General features: G+C 44.7%; 1 protein-coding gene across 1 annotated transcript in view; it reads right to left on the bottom strand.

Annotated features, from left to right (window-relative positions):
- Positions 1-367: 367 nt before the first annotated feature.
- HEMK1 (HemK methyltransferase family member 1) overlaps positions 368-17,728 on the bottom strand; it is a 32,974-nt gene continuing 15,613 nt past the window's right edge. The window contains exons 5-11 of the mRNA XM_009278496.1: positions 14,304-14,456; positions 12,569-12,633; positions 9,015-9,064; positions 7,447-7,552; positions 6,347-6,442; positions 4,411-4,524; positions 368-4,061 (exon numbers count right to left, since the gene is read on the bottom strand). Of these exons, the coding sequence (XP_009276771.1) occupies positions 4,025-4,061; positions 4,411-4,524; positions 6,347-6,442; positions 7,447-7,552; positions 9,015-9,064; positions 12,569-12,633; positions 14,304-14,456 (621 nt within the window). The 3' untranslated portion in view covers positions 368-4,024. The remainder of the gene's footprint in view (positions 4,062-4,410; positions 4,525-6,346; positions 6,443-7,446; positions 7,553-9,014; positions 9,065-12,568; positions 12,634-14,303; positions 14,457-17,728) is intronic.

The raw sequence follows: 17,728 nt of genomic DNA, 5'->3' as shown, positions 1-17,728 counted from the left end.
AATAAATTGTAATGAAAAGGAAAACAACAAAAAAAAGAGAGAAAGGAACAAAACCCAGGAAAAACAAGTGATGCAACCGCTCACCACCCGCTGACCAACACCCAGCCCGTCCCTGAGCAGTGGTTACCACCCCCCAGCCAACTCCCCCCAGTTTATACGCTGAGCATGACGTCATATGGTGTGGAACAGCCCTTTGGCGTTTGGGTCAGCTGGCCTGGCTGCGCCCCCTCCCAGCTTCTTGTGCACCTCCTTGCTGACAGAGCATGGGAAGCTGAAAAGTCCTTGACTTAGTATAAGGACTGCTTAGCAACAACTAAACCATCAGTGTGTTGTCACATTATTCTCATGCTAAATCTAAAACACAACACTCTACCAGCTACCAGGAAGAAAATTAACTCTATCGCAACCGAAACCAGGACACACCCTAGTAGAGTCACTCTGTGTCTGTCAGTTCCTCACTTGGAAAGGAGTCTCATCCCTACAAGAGCACAGGCTCAGCTGAGAGTGCTGTGAGGATAAGCACATTTCTCAGACTCTGTAAGGTCCCTGAGAAAGTCCTTTTCACCCCACATCTTGTGTGGAAGACTGAAAACACAGGTGGTACTTGCACTTAAGGGTGCTTACACTGAAATTACACCAGAACAAGAATGGTACTCTGTCCTCCAGCATACTAGATTGTCCAAAACCATGGATTAACACAGGCTTCAGGCCTCCCATTAACAGTATGAAGTACAACCCCAGTCCTGCATCACAGCCGCGAGGTCCCCTCCCAGCTTCCCCACATGAGCCCCGCACCGAAGCTCTGTTTTACTGCCACAAGAATAGAGGTTAAAGCCCCACGTTGCAGCTGCATCTACACTGAAGCCCTCTGTTGACCCGAGTTCTCTCAACATCTTGCCATGCTCCCCACACAGCGGGAAGCCCGTGGCAGGACTGTTCTCCAGCACAGACACAGCTAAGCTGAGACCACAGCACCATCTGCAGGGCTCTGCCAAAGACCAAGCTTTTACCAACTCCTCCTCAGGAAAGGCCAGCATGATCCTGGTAGATACTTTGCACCTAGTAACTCTCCAAAACACAGACGTGAGCACACACACACACGCACAACCACACTCTTCAGAGTCCTGCTGGAAAACAAAGCCCCTCTCTGAAAGCATCAGGAAACAAATCACCGTTTTGATACAGTTCCAAAGACCCAGTAAGTCCCAGAAAATTAAATGTATGTCAGATATTGGATTATATAAAATGCCAACTGAAGCATCAGCCTTCCGTAGCTTCAGGGAGCAGCTATGCCTCTGCAGAGAGCTCACGTGCACGGTATATTGCTGGCATCAGCTGAGCCTCTTACTCACAGGCAACAAAGACAACACAGACATGGTCCACTGCTTTAGGAAGGGCGCTGGGAGTGCCTGTGGTTCCTTAAAACCACCATCTCCAAAAAACTTTGCAGTGCTTCTATACCAAAATGAGCCTGGGCCAATATGCATAAAGCACTGAAGAACACATTGTGCAGCACATTCCCTCAGATGCGAGTCTGACAAATAAATCCAGCCTCTTGGGAGGAAGAACAGTTTTTCTCCATTGTTGTCTTTATGAGAAGGTCGGCAGCACCATGTGATTTTCCGAGACATGTAACCACTATGCAGTGCAAACCCACAGAAATGTAAGCATTTTTATTAGTGCTTTAGCTATAAATACAGGAATTTAACACTTGTCCTACTGGATTAGGCCAAGAGTCTGTCTCACACAGAAAGTGTCCTGCTCAGAGCTCTGACAAGTGATTGATTGATGCTTCCGAGAAAAGGCACACTGCTTTCTGCAGCCCAGCCACCAGCGCTCTCAGAGGGACATCTAACTCCAGCCTGCTGCAGGGAATCAGCCCAACCCTTGAAGAATGCAGTATGATGCTGTTTAACACTCTCGTAAGCCAGTAAACTATCCACCTTTTAAAGTATCCTGCAGAAGTAAGCTGTGCATGTTGCTGTTTCATACTGCCAACACCCAGATGGAATCTGTGAACTGTTTAAAAATTAAATTTAAAGAAATGTCTGACAAACTGAACTTTAAAAAAAGACCCTAAACTATTTTTTTAAAAAAAACCAAACAAAACACCACCTCTTTTGACTACGATTTGTACTCATGGTTCTAGCAGGCAAAACTGCCAGAAATCAGCTGTGCTGGAACTTTATTTCCAAACCTATGATCAAATGCACTTCAGCTGAACTTTTTTAATTCTCTCCTTCCCTAGATTTCCTCTACTGTGTTTAACCAGGGCAGGTACTGCAGTCCAGAGAAGGCTCATTAACTTCAAGTAGAGTGTACAGGACATGCGTAGAGCATGCATAGCACCCCATGCTCTACTGGGGTGCGTAGAGCGGTGGGGAGGATAAATGCAGGGCTCGGTGGTGCAATGGGGTGAAAGGCCAGTCTGTGAACAGAGCTGTAAAAGCCCAGAGGGTGGGGAGAGGATCCAACTGGAGACCTGAGCGCTGGTACATCAGAGAGCACTCAGGTATCTGTGGAAAAGCAGGGCCAATGTTCAAGAGTTACAAAGCGAATGAAAGAGCAGGGAGCATGAGTGTGGGAGAGGTAGAGGGGAAAGGGACTAGATGTATTGGTGCTCATGTAAAGCCCTCTGGATCTGCCGCAGCCTTCCAAACAGATGCAGTTTGCTGATGCAGCTCCTACCTAGTGTTTCTGGCAACACACTCCCAGTTTAGCCTGGACCGAGAGCCTGACAGCACGTGTCACTGTCTGGACACTTCCAGCCTCACTTCCACTGGCCCAGCAAGCGCTTCCATTCAGACTGGTAGACCAGGTCCTTTGGTTTGCTTTCTTTCCCTCCTTCCCTGGCTAGCTATGGTCAGGAAGGGAACTTGCAACAGTGGAAACACCACCAACAAGAAGCAGCAGCTTGAATTTAATCCTTCCATTATTTATAATGTCCTGATGTTGACTGTCCATTTCAGGGACTTCTCTCAGTGTTGTTTCAGGCAGCCCTACTCTGAGTCATCCTTCCCAAAGAAACAGACCACAGCTATTCCCGCGGCTGTCAAGAGACTGGGTCCTACTCCAAACTTAGCCTGTTGTCAAATTTTGTATGTCATGTATGTCATTTCACCTCCTGTTTTTCAATTTCTCCATCTGCGAAACTGGAGCAGCGATTCTGGCCGCCTTTGTAAAGTCTTGCATTTAAACGCCTTACATGGAAGTTAGGCATTTCTATTACTATGAGAAACAATGTGCGGGTCCCAGATGTTTATTCAGGTCTGCTAGCATGTTTGAAAACGTAATTGCACAGCAATTCCTGTAAGGACACTTCCTGATCTGAAGCACTACCTTTATTACAATGTTTTGATTGTTTCTGGCAGCATCCACCAAGTGGCAGGTGCTGTAGATTCAGATGGTATAACATGTGCACTGATCCTTCAATGACATGTCATTCAGCAGAACTGGGAAATGAAGGCTGCTTTGCTCTTGGAGATCTACTCCAGAGCATCAGGATCCTGGAATAGAACTGAATTTGAAATGTGCCGGTTAGTCATGTTCCATTATACCAGCAAGTCCATGTGCCAATATAAGCCAGAGGTTGGACCTATCATCCAATCTGGTCACATTCTATATAAATTTATCTCAAGGCCAAAAAAAAAAAAAAGTTAAATTCTTTCTAGGTCAAATGGGTGATCTGACATGTTGAGAAGTTGTATTTTTAATGAAATATCTGGAGCTGTGAACTCTTCCATATTGGGTCCTGAGATTAACGAGTCACTTTAGCAAAGCAAACTAAAAAGTTCCATGCAGTTCCCCGAGGAAGGTGAAACACTTGTACGTGCTCTGCTGAACTTCTGCATCTCTGGATGAAGTCTGTATCAGGAAACAAGGGGGTCTGCCACTGCATGGAGAGTTCAATGCACTGGGGAATGAAGCGCAGATTCCTTTTGCCATGCAGAGTTTTCAACAAGCTGTTCAGCAGGGCTCACCAGCAAAAAGCATACTGCAAGAAGAGTTATTTCTGGTACAGCTGTCATCTGCTTTGTTTTTGGATGTGCAGAAATCTAGGCCTGTGGGAAAAAGAATGTTCAGAGCTTTAAATCTTGCTAGGGAGAACATGCCTCTACCTCCATCCTATAAAAGCAGCAATTTTCCAATGGCGATAATCTCACCAGAGCTAGTCACCCCATCAGAAACGCTTATATGCATCAGAATTTCTGACTCAGAAACACTTGCCAGGCTATCTCATGATATGAGAAGGTTGAGATACTTGAAGGGAACCCCTGTTTTGTTAAAGATTGGCTTCAGCTGTGGACTTTCCCTGGCTGAGTTCATTCAATACATCAGGGTGCAGGGATGTAATCTACAAAGGACACAGATTATACCTGAAACAAAAGTCTGAAGGTAAAAAGGACTTACTTGCCACAGAAGTCCTTGTGAATGGCACGAAGGACGAGTAGTAAGTTGGGGTGTGCCTGTAGCCAGTTCTCCACCATATTTGGGTGTTTGGGATCAACTTCCAGAAACACGCTCCTGAAAGGACACATTTGGGAGTAGAAAGTGGGGAGATGCACACATTTAGGTTGCTAAACCGATAAAAATTAAGGTCTTTCTTTCTGGATGACTCCTATCAGTGCAGGAAATGAGAATATCACCAAACACACTGCAATCCAATAATCCTAAAACAGATCATAGCTTTCCATTTAAGATACAGATCCTAACTGCCTCCTTTGGGGCAGAAAGTGTTGATCTTAGGGGGAATTCTCATGGTACTCCTCTGTGAGAGCAGTTAAACCCTTGGATAGAGATGTAAGGATCCCTTTTGAACCCACGCAGAGATACCGCCAGCTCTGTCTTTCTGAAGCCCCCAAAGCTTTAAGGCCAGAATGAAGTTTTATGATGCAAATGCATGAACACTGAGCACTGGACTGGCAGCATGAAGTTCCTCTTTGTATAAGCAGGGTGACATTAAGTCCTAGTAGTGAGAGTCATAAAGTACAAGTTAGTACACACATTTTCCCACAGTAAATGTCTCCATAAATCAGTTATGAAAACACCACCAGCATTCAGACCTACATAGAGGACTGTACAAAGGAGAGTGCAGCAGCGATAAGGGAACTAATCGGACAACCTCAGTTGTCACCAGGACTAGGCCTGGACACTGCAGGGCTATTTCCACCTCTGCTGCAGCCGGGCTTTATGACACTGGCCCATTTCTGAGTCTCCACTCCCACGACAAGGCAGAACCACCCTAGCTTATAGGCACACGGAGATGATGGAACTGGTTACAGCCTGTGACAGTGCAGCAAGATACAAGTTTAACAGGCAAAGAACAAAAGCCAAGCCCCAATCATACGCTCTCCTGAGAATTCCTAAAACATCCCACACTGAATACTCCCTATAAATTCACCAAACTAACTACAAGCTGGGTGTGGATCTCATTGCTGACCTTAAAAAACTTCCACTCCTCAACAGGGACTCCACCTTATAAAACGAGCAAAAAGGGAAGGAAAAAAAATAATCCTAACAAACAACCCCACGGGACCAATCTCTGTTGCTGGGAAGTTCTGAGGAGCATCTTCTGCTCTTGCGCTCATGCAAAGCACGAGGAATGAATTCTTCTGCATGCAGTATGCTTCTCAATGTTCCTGTTCCTCTTCTCAAAACAGCAGATTTTCAGTGACCTCTCTTATGCTGGTAAAATGTCAGGAATTTTCAACAGGATATGTGAATGCCCTGGCACAACAGACTTTTGGGTATCAGCATGTTGATCTTTAAGCACAAAATGGATCCCACATGACAGAGAATAGTAACAATCAGTCTTCAGTATTACCCATGGAGAAATTTAACGTTTAAGAAACTATCCCTGGCTGATCTTCTTTCTCCTGGGATATTCAGCATTGTATCCTGGCACAATAAACAAGTTTCCCCTAATTAAAGGGTGGGAGGGAAGTAGAGATCTACATCCATTCTCACAGACTTCTATATTGCTTCTCCTTCAATCAGTTATTCTGTTTAGAAAGCTTCCTCTTTTTTTTGCGCTGCCTCTTTCTCTGCTGCTCTCTTTCATGTTCTTTTTGTTGCTGCTTTGACCTTTAAAGATTCTCACTTCACTAATGACTATGAAACACCACCACTGGTCAAGGAAGGCTCATATCCCTTTATTAATCAATTTCAAGCTAATTTGGCTTATAGACATGACATTTTTTAAACTGCTATTATTAGATGGGGCGGGGGGGAGGTGGGACACAGACATTTTTGCAATTATTTTCCCTCTGTACCTTCTGAATGAAAACAGAAGTTATAGAAGTGAATGGACGAAAGACATGAAATTCAAACAGAGAACAGTGCTTACCCAGAGTCCTTCAGAAGAGAAGGAGCCAGAGCCAGAATTGTTTTGATGACTCTCATCCCATCATCTCCCCCATCCAGTGCATCAAGGTCCTCATAGCTGGAGCATGGGAATAAAAAGACATTAACAGCAATTCACGTGGCATGAACCGTGCCCTTGAGGATGCATTGCCCCACACTCCAGGGAGGAAGGTCCAGCTAACACACCTGAACTCCAGTACTCCTATAGCAGGTGACAGCACTCATAGCTTTTATGTGAAATACAGAGAGTAAGAAGGCAGCTACCACTAGGCTGAGAAACTCCATGTTGAGCACGAGCAGAAAACATCCCCTGAACTCTTCCTGAAAATTACAAGCCAACTGCAGCCAGGGTCACACAGTTCCAACACGTGCCTCTGTTCTCTCTGTGCTAGCTGGACAGGGAGACAGTGGGTTGTACAGCAAGGGATCACTTGCTTTATTTCAACCATGCCAACCACCAGGTTGGACTGCCTTCTAACCTAGCACAGCGAATGATTATGTAGAAAGTTCAGCTTTCAGACTCTGCTCTGGGGCACATCTTGTACAGAGGTGGGTTCAGGACTTTGTCCTGACACGCATGACAATCAATTCTGAGGAAGAACCAGCACACACAAAGTAGTTCCACATCCCAAAAGAGCTTATTCATGCTTGTGTGGGTCTGTTTGCTTAAGACAAGTATTGGGATGAGAATGGGTCGCAGCACTTCTACCCAAGCTTTTTTTCCATCACAAAAAGCTGCTCAGATTACTTGTACTTTCCTTCATAAACTCACACCAATTATTAAAAAAAAAAAAGTCTAACAACAGGAAAAATGTTCTGAAACAGTTTTGAATTGGAAACTTGTTTATTTCAAAGTGTGTGCTTTTTCCATTTTTATAAAAATTTAAAATACTTTGATACTGTTTCAGACTGTAAGCAGTATCAAAGTAACACTGTATTATTATATACTATATAAACACATCTACACTATGTACATGTATACTACATTTGCATGTTTTGTGTGCAATTGTGTGTAGTATAAGGAAGCAGGCAGAAAACCTTGCTTCAAGGAACAGGAGAAGAAAAATCTGTTTATCTGATTACCGGAGGATTTCTGCGTCCAAGGAAGCCATGTCTTCATGGAAGACATATGGGGGGTTACTGACTATGAAGTCTGTGGGGCCCCAGAGTAGCAGCTGCTTGGCAGAATCTAGAAAAGAAAAAGCATCACAACCAGCTCTCAACCATAGCAATCTTCCCTATAAGCTCAGTGTCAAAATCCTATCCAGGAAACTGTCCCTCCAGACACATGCCCATGTGTGTTTGGCTCTGCTTTTCTCTAATAAAATTTTGTCCTATTTCTTTTTGGGATAGCCTGGCCTGCTCACTCTCCCACCTTGAATGCAAGAGTGATACAAAGCTAAGCACAGGCAAAGTATCATTTTTTCATATCAACAGCCCCGCTTAGCGGAACATGTTACAAAGCACAGACCTTGATACTCTGGAGCTCTGTGCCCATCTGGATCTAAAGCAACAACTGGAACTTGAGAGAGCCCACAAAGACCTAAGTGGGAGCTTAGACTAGCTGTTGGGATGCATATCCTTCCTCTTATCAGAGCTGCAGAAGGACCTCTAATGAGCAAAAGAGCCAGGCCCTCTCAGCAGTATCAACCATCTAATGGTTTGCTCTTCTGCAGACAAGGTTCAGCTCGCTACGCTCATGCTACTGTCTGGACTGACACATAGCAGCCCTGAATCAGACATCACGTAACCATGTGAGTGTGGCACTGTCCTCAGGCCAGCCTCTTGGCACAGGGCTTACCCATGCAGGTGCAATGCCAACACAGCTACATGGCTTTTGGACTGGCGCTGGCTGGCTTACTGCTGTTTGGAGTACGGGCAGCACAAACTCAGATTTGCGCTTAGAAGACTGTGCAGACATACCCCTCAGAGGTAGTACAGCGTCAAAACCAATAGTGTCAGAAAGGTGCACTAATGAATCTACAATGCTGGAGCTCCTGGCTAAGAAACAGCTGAGCACGTATCTACCTAACTGGATAATGAATCTACAATGCTGGAGCTCCTGGCTCCACAGCTCCTGGCTAAGAAACAGCTGAGCACATATCTACCTAACTGGACAAGCCTCACCAAATGGCAGTTTTAACTGGTTTCAGCCAGGTCCAGGGAAGACAATAGGTATCCTTCCTGGTTCAGCTCACCTAATTTCAAGTGAATAAGGCTGGGCATTTAATCTAAGCTAAATATCTGGGTTCCCTCTAACATCAATGGAAACACAGGAACATACATGTTTATCTAAAGCATCCATGTCAGCACGGAATGAATTACACTCTGTATATATTTGCCTTTCCCCAGTAACACTAGAGAGCACCTGGACTACCAGCTCAGGCACAACCTTTAGACACCTAAACCCAGGAACAATTCACCTTCTAACGTAGTCAGGGACTTCTCTCAGCTGATCATCTGGCCTGGAAATCTCTGAAGGGAAAAGCTTCACTGGCTCACTTCTTACTGACCTTTTTCTCTATTAACTTCAACACCCTCCTGACACCTGCATCCCAAGGTGGTCCCTTGGCTGTCTCTCACACCTGCTTCCCCCCATCAAAGTAAAAAGGGAGAAAGACAAAGGGGATTATAACAGTGAAAAGAGTTACTGTATGAAACATCATGGTGGAGGATGTGGATTCTCTCCTGGAGTTGCAGCCTGTAAAATTCCGGATGCAAGAACAGAAAGAAGAAAGATTAGGAGGCACGTTTGTGTGGATTCATGAACAGCACATTCTATGAACAGATCATTAAATATCACATCTCTTACCTGATACACGTATATCCTACCCCACTGACTGCAGCTGGATTCCTCTCAAGCCCCAAGGGAAGTTTAGGATCTGCTCTTTGCCCAAGGAACAAATTCAAAGCAAAGAGCACACTGTGCACCCATGGTGATTGCAGGGTGCGGCTCCTGTGCACCCAAAACCTGTACGTATAACCCCTTGCCATACATACAGCAGTATTCTCCCACCCTGCTGCATATTAACTACATCTCCAAGGCCTCCCCCAGGTAAGCTCACCATCCCTGAAAAAAACCCCACAAAAAACAAACAAAACAAAAAACCCCACAAACAAAACCCCACAACAAAATCACCTGCTTCAAATATGTAAACCTGCTATTGTAAGTGGAGACAACATTCTTTCTCCAGCCTCCTTGATAATCTAGATCTTAACAGTGTTCTGGCATCTGAGTGTATTTTCTAGGCGTCTTTGGATCTCATCTCACATGCCAATGTTAAGGTGACGAGATGTTGCTGCATACTACTGGGAGGCCAGCGCATACAGCGCAGCAGAACCCCCGTGCCAGACACAGAGCTAGGAAAACGGACTCCTTTAGGGACAGCTCATGCACAGACTGTACAGTATAATGTATTTAAAAAACACACTAGGCTCTCTCAGATGCTAGTTTCTAACTCATGATCTTTCTTGCCCTGACATCTCTGTGCACATTAATTGGGAAACACATGTTATGATCAGTGCCTTTCATCTGCAGCCAGACCTCCCCAGGGTGCTCACACCAGCAGAACCCCTGAAGGCACTAGAAGCCACAAACACCTCTCTTTACCTGTGACAAGTGAGCAAGTAAGCATGCTGGCTTGCTATTTTTAAGAAACAGGTCTATAAACACGTTGGTATTTCTTAGGAAGAAATCTTGGCCAAGATTCTGACCTGACTCACTGCACTAATCCAAGGTAGAACAGCCTTGAGACTGCCAGACTGTCACTGCATGGTGCTCCAGTCTGTCACAACCTGGCACGATCCATCCCTTGCTCCCAGCCTGCTACAGAATACGCTCCCTGCCAGGGGAAAATAGTTGAGACAACGATCCCCTTAAACCTTAGGAATCCTGAGCAACGTTCCCTTGATGCTCCTGGGACAGGAAAGAGAGGCCAGTCTGAAAGTAGCCTTGGTGCTTGGCGACAGCTCGATACTACAGATGTCACAGAAACAGAGAGCGTGAGACGGCAAGGAAGGAACAGAACCTCTAATTTCTCAGCTACGTGGTCCACCCACCAAAATACCTCTCTCTTCTCACCAGGTTTGCCTCTGGCTTTTGTGAAGACATTTGACCAATGTCAGAGGAACCACTTTGCAAAGTCAGAAAGACAAGGCTGGTCAGGATCTGCTGATGGAGAAAGACTCCAAGCCTCCCACAGGAGATGCCATTCCCTGACCAGCAGCAGCACATTGTGGCAGAGAGTCTGCACTGTCCCCTAACTCCCGTCCTCAATGCAGTCAATGTCTAGAGAAAACAAAACTGCCCAGCTCTTCCCACCATGTTCTCTCCTCCCACGAGACCCACCACAGCGGCAGTTTTCCTCTCAGCTCTTCAGTGTAACACCTCAGGGCTACCCAATGGGGTTCATAGAGCATGCTGCAACAAAGGCCTTATAGCCAAGTCCTACTTGCCTTTGCTGAGGGCCTATGGTACTGCCCTGTCAGCATACACAGGAATCAAGAAAGGGAGGGATTCCTGCATCTGTCTGCAACGTGTCCAGATGGGCCATCTGGCACTGGGATTGATTTAGTGAGAGCAAGACCCACCTAAGCATCTAGAGAACACAGCTGTGATAAGGGAGCTCTGAAAAGAAGACAGGAACCAAGCTGGCTTCAGTCAAGCAGTAACACAGCTTGTCCTACTGGCTTCTCTCCCAGGAGCTACAGGGCACCATGCCATGGACAAGATCACAAGGACACAATGAAAATATCCATGGAGAAATATGAGGCGCTCTGGCACTGCATTTACACTCCCTTGGCCACTCTTGAGCCAACAAGCAATGTTAATAACAAGACTATTTTTTCCAGATGTCAGAGCAATAATCTACCAAGGAGGCAAAGATCTGGCCTGCTTTTATTATATCTATGAAAAATTGCAACAGAACTTGGTTTGACACTGACACACCAGAATGAAATCTCTGCTCCCCACTCCCTATAACTGGACTAGGAGGCAAAGGGTGACAAGTTTGGGAAGGGCTTGTTCCTACACATCACTTCAGACTCACATTAGAGCTGGGACTGGTTTGCAAGAAGTGAAGAGATGCAGCTCAGTGCAGCCAGAAACAGAAGTAGCCTGTCTCTGTAGCCCCAAGGCTGGCAGCAGCTTGGGAAAAAAGCATATGTGCGCCCTGTGGACAGAAATGTCAGTTAATGAGCACCACTTAAGACTCACAACTGTACTAGACTCCATAAGAGGTAGCAATAGGAATCCTTTCCAAGACTGCTCTAATTAATGTCTACGGCCCAGCGGTTTCTGAGGATATGAATACATAATAGAGCTCTGTACCTTTTACAATGTCTACAGAGACTGGGATCCTGAACTCAAAAGCATACTGAGATTCTAGCTCTGGTGCTTGCTATGTTAGTGACAGTCCAGAGTAACCTGGGTTAAGAAGAACCAGCTGAGGAAGCGGTGCTGCTAGGAAGGACAAGGTCAACCGGATACAGAGCTGTTCTGACTTCAGGCACAAGATGCTTGACTCATTGCAGGGGGGTTGGACTAGATGACCTTTAAAGGTCCCTTCCAACCCAAACTATTCTATGATTCAGCAGCTGTGAACATCCAGCCACAGCGCAGGTGTCATGCAAACAGCAGGGGACCCAGCAGCACCATTCTCACCAAACCCAAGACTGCAAGGAGGATGCTGAGGGACACCAAACTAGCACATCAGAATGAAGGTGCTATTTGAGTGTGCAAGCTTGTATCTAGAGGAGCAACAACAGAAACAACCACAGCAATAATGATATAGGGAGCCAGAGAGAGAAAGGTTCAGGCTATACTTGTCCTTAACCTCCTAAGTGACGTATACATTCTTACTACCTGCCGCCTTGAGTTTCCCAAGTTCGCAGAAAGGGCTAAGAGTAGTTACAATGAAACACTCTGAAAGCCCTTGAAAGACAGACAGCATTTAAGTACTATTGTTTTATTTAGGCTGCTGTCTTTGCAAAGCGCATTCACAAGTCAAAGGAAAAAATACTCTGGTAAATATAAGCATTTTTTTTCTGAATTCTCACGTGTTTTAGGAGCTCAACCTAGGGAAACCAGGGAAACATCCCCTGGTTTCCAGTGGCGATAAACATGAACCACATGCCCAAATATTGAGGACCGTTGGTCTTTCTCAAACAACAATTTACAAGAAATGGGTAATATATGGCTTTGTACCTATGTGCATTCTCCCTGGTGAGATCCACAGCAGCTTTCTCTTTATCCACAGCTATCACCCGGCTCTGGGACAGGAAAAACAACAACAAACAAGTATTACAACATCAAGGTTCCTGAGCAGACATGCTCTGCCAAAAGGGACACGCAAGATAAGACACCTTTTGTCTAGTTACTCCACTACAGTCCTTGGACCACATTCACTGCATGTATTGACTGTGGGTACTTGACTGTGCGTCAAGTATTTGAGAGTCCTCCAGCGTAACATTAAGAGATAGGACTACACAGTTAGAGATTTGTTTGACCTTCTATTCCACCTTGGAAAAAGTGCAGGCAAAAGCCTGACTTGGTTTTGCTTTGCTTAATGTTTTTTAAACACAGATGTTGGTTAAGTATTTACATAGAGAAAGCATGCTCAAAGAAACTACTTTGCATTTGGAGATGATGTGATCAGCCATCATTCCTAGGGGGATTAATTTCACAGCCTGAGACTAGCACCCACACATGAAGTTGACCCTTAAGGCGAAGGACACAGCTGAATCCGTAAGTGAAAAGTTGCTATTGTTTTCTCAATACCCTAGCGCCAAATTCTGCCTCAAACACTAAAGAGATCACACAGTGTAAACTCTGCTTAGCTGCCAGTGTGGCTACCACTAACTCTAATCAGTCAAGGCTCCTTATTTGTCTGGGCACAGCAGTTTGTGTTAGTCAGCTGGGAAAGGACTGTTATCAGTTACAGGGACAGACTGACACAGCTCTTTAACTTAACAGGCAAGGAAAAGAGCATGAAGTACAGCTCAGAAAATCAGAGTAATTATACTCTGAAGTCATGAAGCTCAAGTATTAACCTTATCAGGCCACTGGGAGGAGGAACACAGGCATCAACCTCTAATTCTTACACACTAAGTGTTATAATTCTACAAGAGGAGGGGCTGGCCACAGCAACTCTCGTTCACGAGAAGAAACTGGCTGGTCTGCAATTCTGAGGAAAGGGAAATATTTTTCCCTTAACCACATGCAATGAGATCTTGGATTCATTTCTCTTTCTGTTTACCAACAGTATCTCAGTAAGCATGTTACATGCCACAATAATCAGGGGCAAGAAGGGCTTTGGTCACCCAGATCTCAGTCCCCTTCCTGCTCTTTTCAGTCTATTCAAAAGGTGTGCGTTGTTATCAGGCAACAAAAGACTTCAAAAAAGTAGTTCGGCAGTTGTGGCAGTGTGACATATGCTTGTCATATTTATCCCAAGTACTGACACTTCCATGGTAATCTCTTCCCTGTATTCATTTAGTCTTCAGTCTCCTAGAGACAAGAACTTTCGATTCACAGCAAGGTGATTTTTAGAGATGACTGCCCCATAAATTTGACTAATAGAGTGTGTGCCCATGCCTCAGTCCCTCTTGTCCACAGTCCAGGATATTAGCTTAAACCAACACCCACCAGTGCTTCAAGCTAAGGTGATTAATAGTGAGCTGTGACAGCTGAAGAAAGAGCACATTTGCTTCTTCCATTCTGACTACATCTCCACTACTCCTGCGGACAGCTGGGGAGAGCAATTCCTAAATATCCATCTTCCACCTAGCATGAACTTAGAGCCTGACTGTCAGAGACCTTAGCTGCTGAAGTCCCACCAAAGCAAAGAAGTCTGTCTGTGAAGTCTCAATGAAGACTAGTAGAGGGGGATTGTCCTGTAGCATGGGCATCTATTGTACCATGAGCACTGGAAAAAGCTCACCTGTGGCAGTTTGCACAACAGACTCAAAGCAATTGCTCCAGAGCCACAGCCGATCTCCAGGATCACAGGATGAGAGACAGAAACGGGGAAGCAGAGGCCTGAATTCTTCTCACATTTCTGAGATTCTTCCTCCACAACTAAAGAGACGAGATCCTAACAAAACAACAACAACAAAAAAATCTAAGTGAGCTGTTTTGACTCGCACCTTTTTGGTCTGAGGACTGGAGTTTAAATTTCTTGACTCTGTAGCCCAATGAAACGTATTTTTGTTGCTAATTTTTAAAACACAGATGGCAGCAATGGAACTGACATGCCAGAAGTCACTTCAGCTCCATCTCCCCCACAGGGTGCTTTGATTAGTAACCAAATCCTCAGGATACAATTTCTCACAGATCCTCTGAAATCTTCTAGCACTGTTGGGAAAAACAATAACCAAACAGCTGGAGCACATTATCTTCTGTAAAACCATTTTATTTACTCCAAAATTCCAGCTTTCAGACTGTCTCAGTGTGGTATGTAATCTGGAGACAGAGGTACAGCTCCTAATAGCATCTAAACCAATAATCCAACCTGCAGATGAAAAGCAAAGGCAATGAATTACTAAATGATCCAAATGAGCAGCTCCCTGCGTGGATTTCAGATTGTGGACTCCTACTACATTTTGTTGGTATAGTCACATGGAAAAGATTTTCATCCATGCTCCTGGATCTGTATGTGTCTCTGCCATCGCTGCCTCCTCCCTCCCGTCAATCTCCAATCCCTCAATCAATCCCTCCCAATCAATTTTTAAATCCCTTCACAATTTCATATAAACTCCAACACAGCAGGAGAGGTCTCAAAGATACGCAGTTCTAAGGTCTGTGAAAATGAGTGACTGGCTACAAGAGAAAGCACGCATGTGCCTCCCTCAGACTGCAGCATGAACTTCCCTTGCTATTCACTGGAGAAAACTATAAGACAGAAACCTTGTAAACACCTTGAGTGCATCAGCAGCTTCAGCAGGTGCTCACAGCTCCCTGCAATCCTTGTGCTTTCATGGCACAACAGTACAGAAACAAGGCCTTACTGCCCAAGGCGCTCCCACGATGGCTAGGTTATTTCACTTGAGAGGTCTGCTCTTGGATCTCTGCCGTAAATCCAGAAAGCTTAACAAAATTTACAAAGAATAATTGGCTTGATTTTGCCAGCAGTTAAAAAATTAATGGCCTTCCATTTTTACAAGGAATCTTGCATGTTCTTGGCATAAGCAGGAATATTTAAAAGCAACATGTCCTGGCAGGCAGGTCAGCTTCTCTTTAGTAAAGCAATGGCTTTTTTCAGGAGCCTAAACTGGGTATGCTTGTACATAAGGGCATAAGCCCTTCCTTGGATATATCACCCTAACTGGGGTGCAGTGTAATAGATGCCTTGTGCAAAGCTGTAGTTTTATGAAGATATTTGTTGCTGTTGGTCATCCTTTGTGCTAAGCCAATTTGTATCTGCAGTAAGTAGATACAGAGGGAGGATGCAAACAGGTATAAAAACAAAGTGTTAGGGTAGATGAGCTTCAACGAAACATCCCCAGCAGCAGAGCACCTGAGACATGGGCTGTTTTGTCAGACAGTATTTTCTGAGGTTCCCACAAGACGTGAACTGCTTTTAAACATATTAAAGTACTGTGCCCGTGCATGCAAGCACACACCCAGTGCTTAGAGAAGTGAAGCTTGCACTACTTCACAGTCCGGGATGGAGAAACAGGCATATTTCAACATTGTCTGTGCCTTGCAAAGCCAGGCAGCTTTGAACCACTCCATTGTAATAGAACCCTTTGCCTGTTGATTCCTCCTGCTGAAAGAGCCCGAAAGCATAAGTAAAAAGGAAAGATTTGGTTTATTTGAACGTGTAAACACTCCATAGTTCCTCTAGTAAAATTACTGCTTCTTCAGACCAGCTTTTCCGAGCCTTTGCCATTTTCAACTCAGCTGTGTTAGGCTTTTCCAGCAGCCTGGCCCTGCCAGCAGTAGCCTTTTGGGAGCCACTGGCTCCTCAACTTTCTTTAGGCTCCTTTCCACAGCCACAGACTTTTGGGGCCTTCGGGGGCTTTTTAGCAACAAGCATCTTCCACTGTTTTCATTGTTTTCTCTCAAATCTTTTCCAGCTGTTGAGCTGGAAAGAGCCAGAGATGTCCATGCCTTTGCTCACCAGATACTCAGTGACAACAGCCTTCGTCCTTCTCCAGACTGTGCCCTCTGCCTTCCACAGCTTTCAGTGCTCCTCAGCGATGAGCTCCGTTGTGCTCATACCCAAAAGCCCAAGAGGGAACAAGAAGCAGCCCACAGGCTGGAGGGCACTATTCTGAGAGGCCTCTCTCAGCGGTGTGTCTTCACTGCCAAGTTAAGTTTAGTGACTGATACCTAAGCTAGCCTCAGCCAGGTAGGAGGAGCCACACTGCAATGCCCTACCCTGGTTACCAGGTCATTATTGGCACTGCACTCATAAGGGAGTTTTGCTAACAGCCTCCAAAATCATATTCCTTGTTGCTGCTCTGGGATTCCTTTCCTAGACAACTACGGAGGAAAACATTCTTATAGGCTCTCAACAGGACTGTGGGAAACCATTAGAGGACTACCAGCACTCAGATAACAACAGGGAAAAATAAACACCTTATCTACCCACATTTGTGTGAAAATGGCTTTTGCCTTTCAGCTAACAGCTCCAGATGAATCAGTCTGAAAACACTTCTGCCATGGAGACAGCCAGAGATTGTAACCGCAGCTGGTTTGGAGAAGCAGGTGCTGATGATTCCAAGACCACAGAAGAGGAGCCACCCAAAAAATTCTGCTCAGCCATTAAATCACTCTTTTAAATACCAGCCATTTCTGGTCACTTACAAATATTTCCAGGAAATCTCTACAGTAACTCAGAAGAACGACCTGTCTCCAGGGCTAATCACAGAGAGGCACAAGTTACTGATTTCAAATGTCCAAATGTAACTTCCATACAGTAGAACTATTGTCAGCATTTATTAACTTCCTTAAGGTTTATCATTAGCAATTTCAAGCTTGGAGTTTTTAATGGAACTTCTACTTAACACATTCCACAATGAAAGTATTTTTAGAGTGCTTGCCAAAGCTCCTATTTAAATATGACTGATTTCAGTTTTTACCACAGGTATATTAAAAAAGGAATGTTGGTATTACTTAGGCTTCGTATCCTACTTCCTGACTCCGTTGCCTTATTGTTTTGGTTATTTCATATACTTCTTACTGAGGCAAAGGCTAGTTCTCTCATAATACACGTTTATCATAATAGTTCAAAATTAAATTATATTAAAAATAATGTGACAACCTAAAGAAACTACATCCTTTTCCAGACATCAGTAGCTCACTACAATCAAAAAGTTCAATAATTATGAAAATAAATTCTTTTATGAAATAAATTTGATT

Source organism: Aptenodytes forsteri, unplaced genomic scaffold (assembly GCF_000699145.1).
Source record: "Aptenodytes forsteri isolate BGI_AS27 unplaced genomic scaffold, ASM69914v1 Scaffold578, whole genome shotgun sequence".
NCBI lineage: Eukaryota > Metazoa > Chordata > Aves > Sphenisciformes > Spheniscidae > Aptenodytes > Aptenodytes forsteri.
This window is presented reverse-complemented; position numbering and strand designations above follow the sequence as displayed.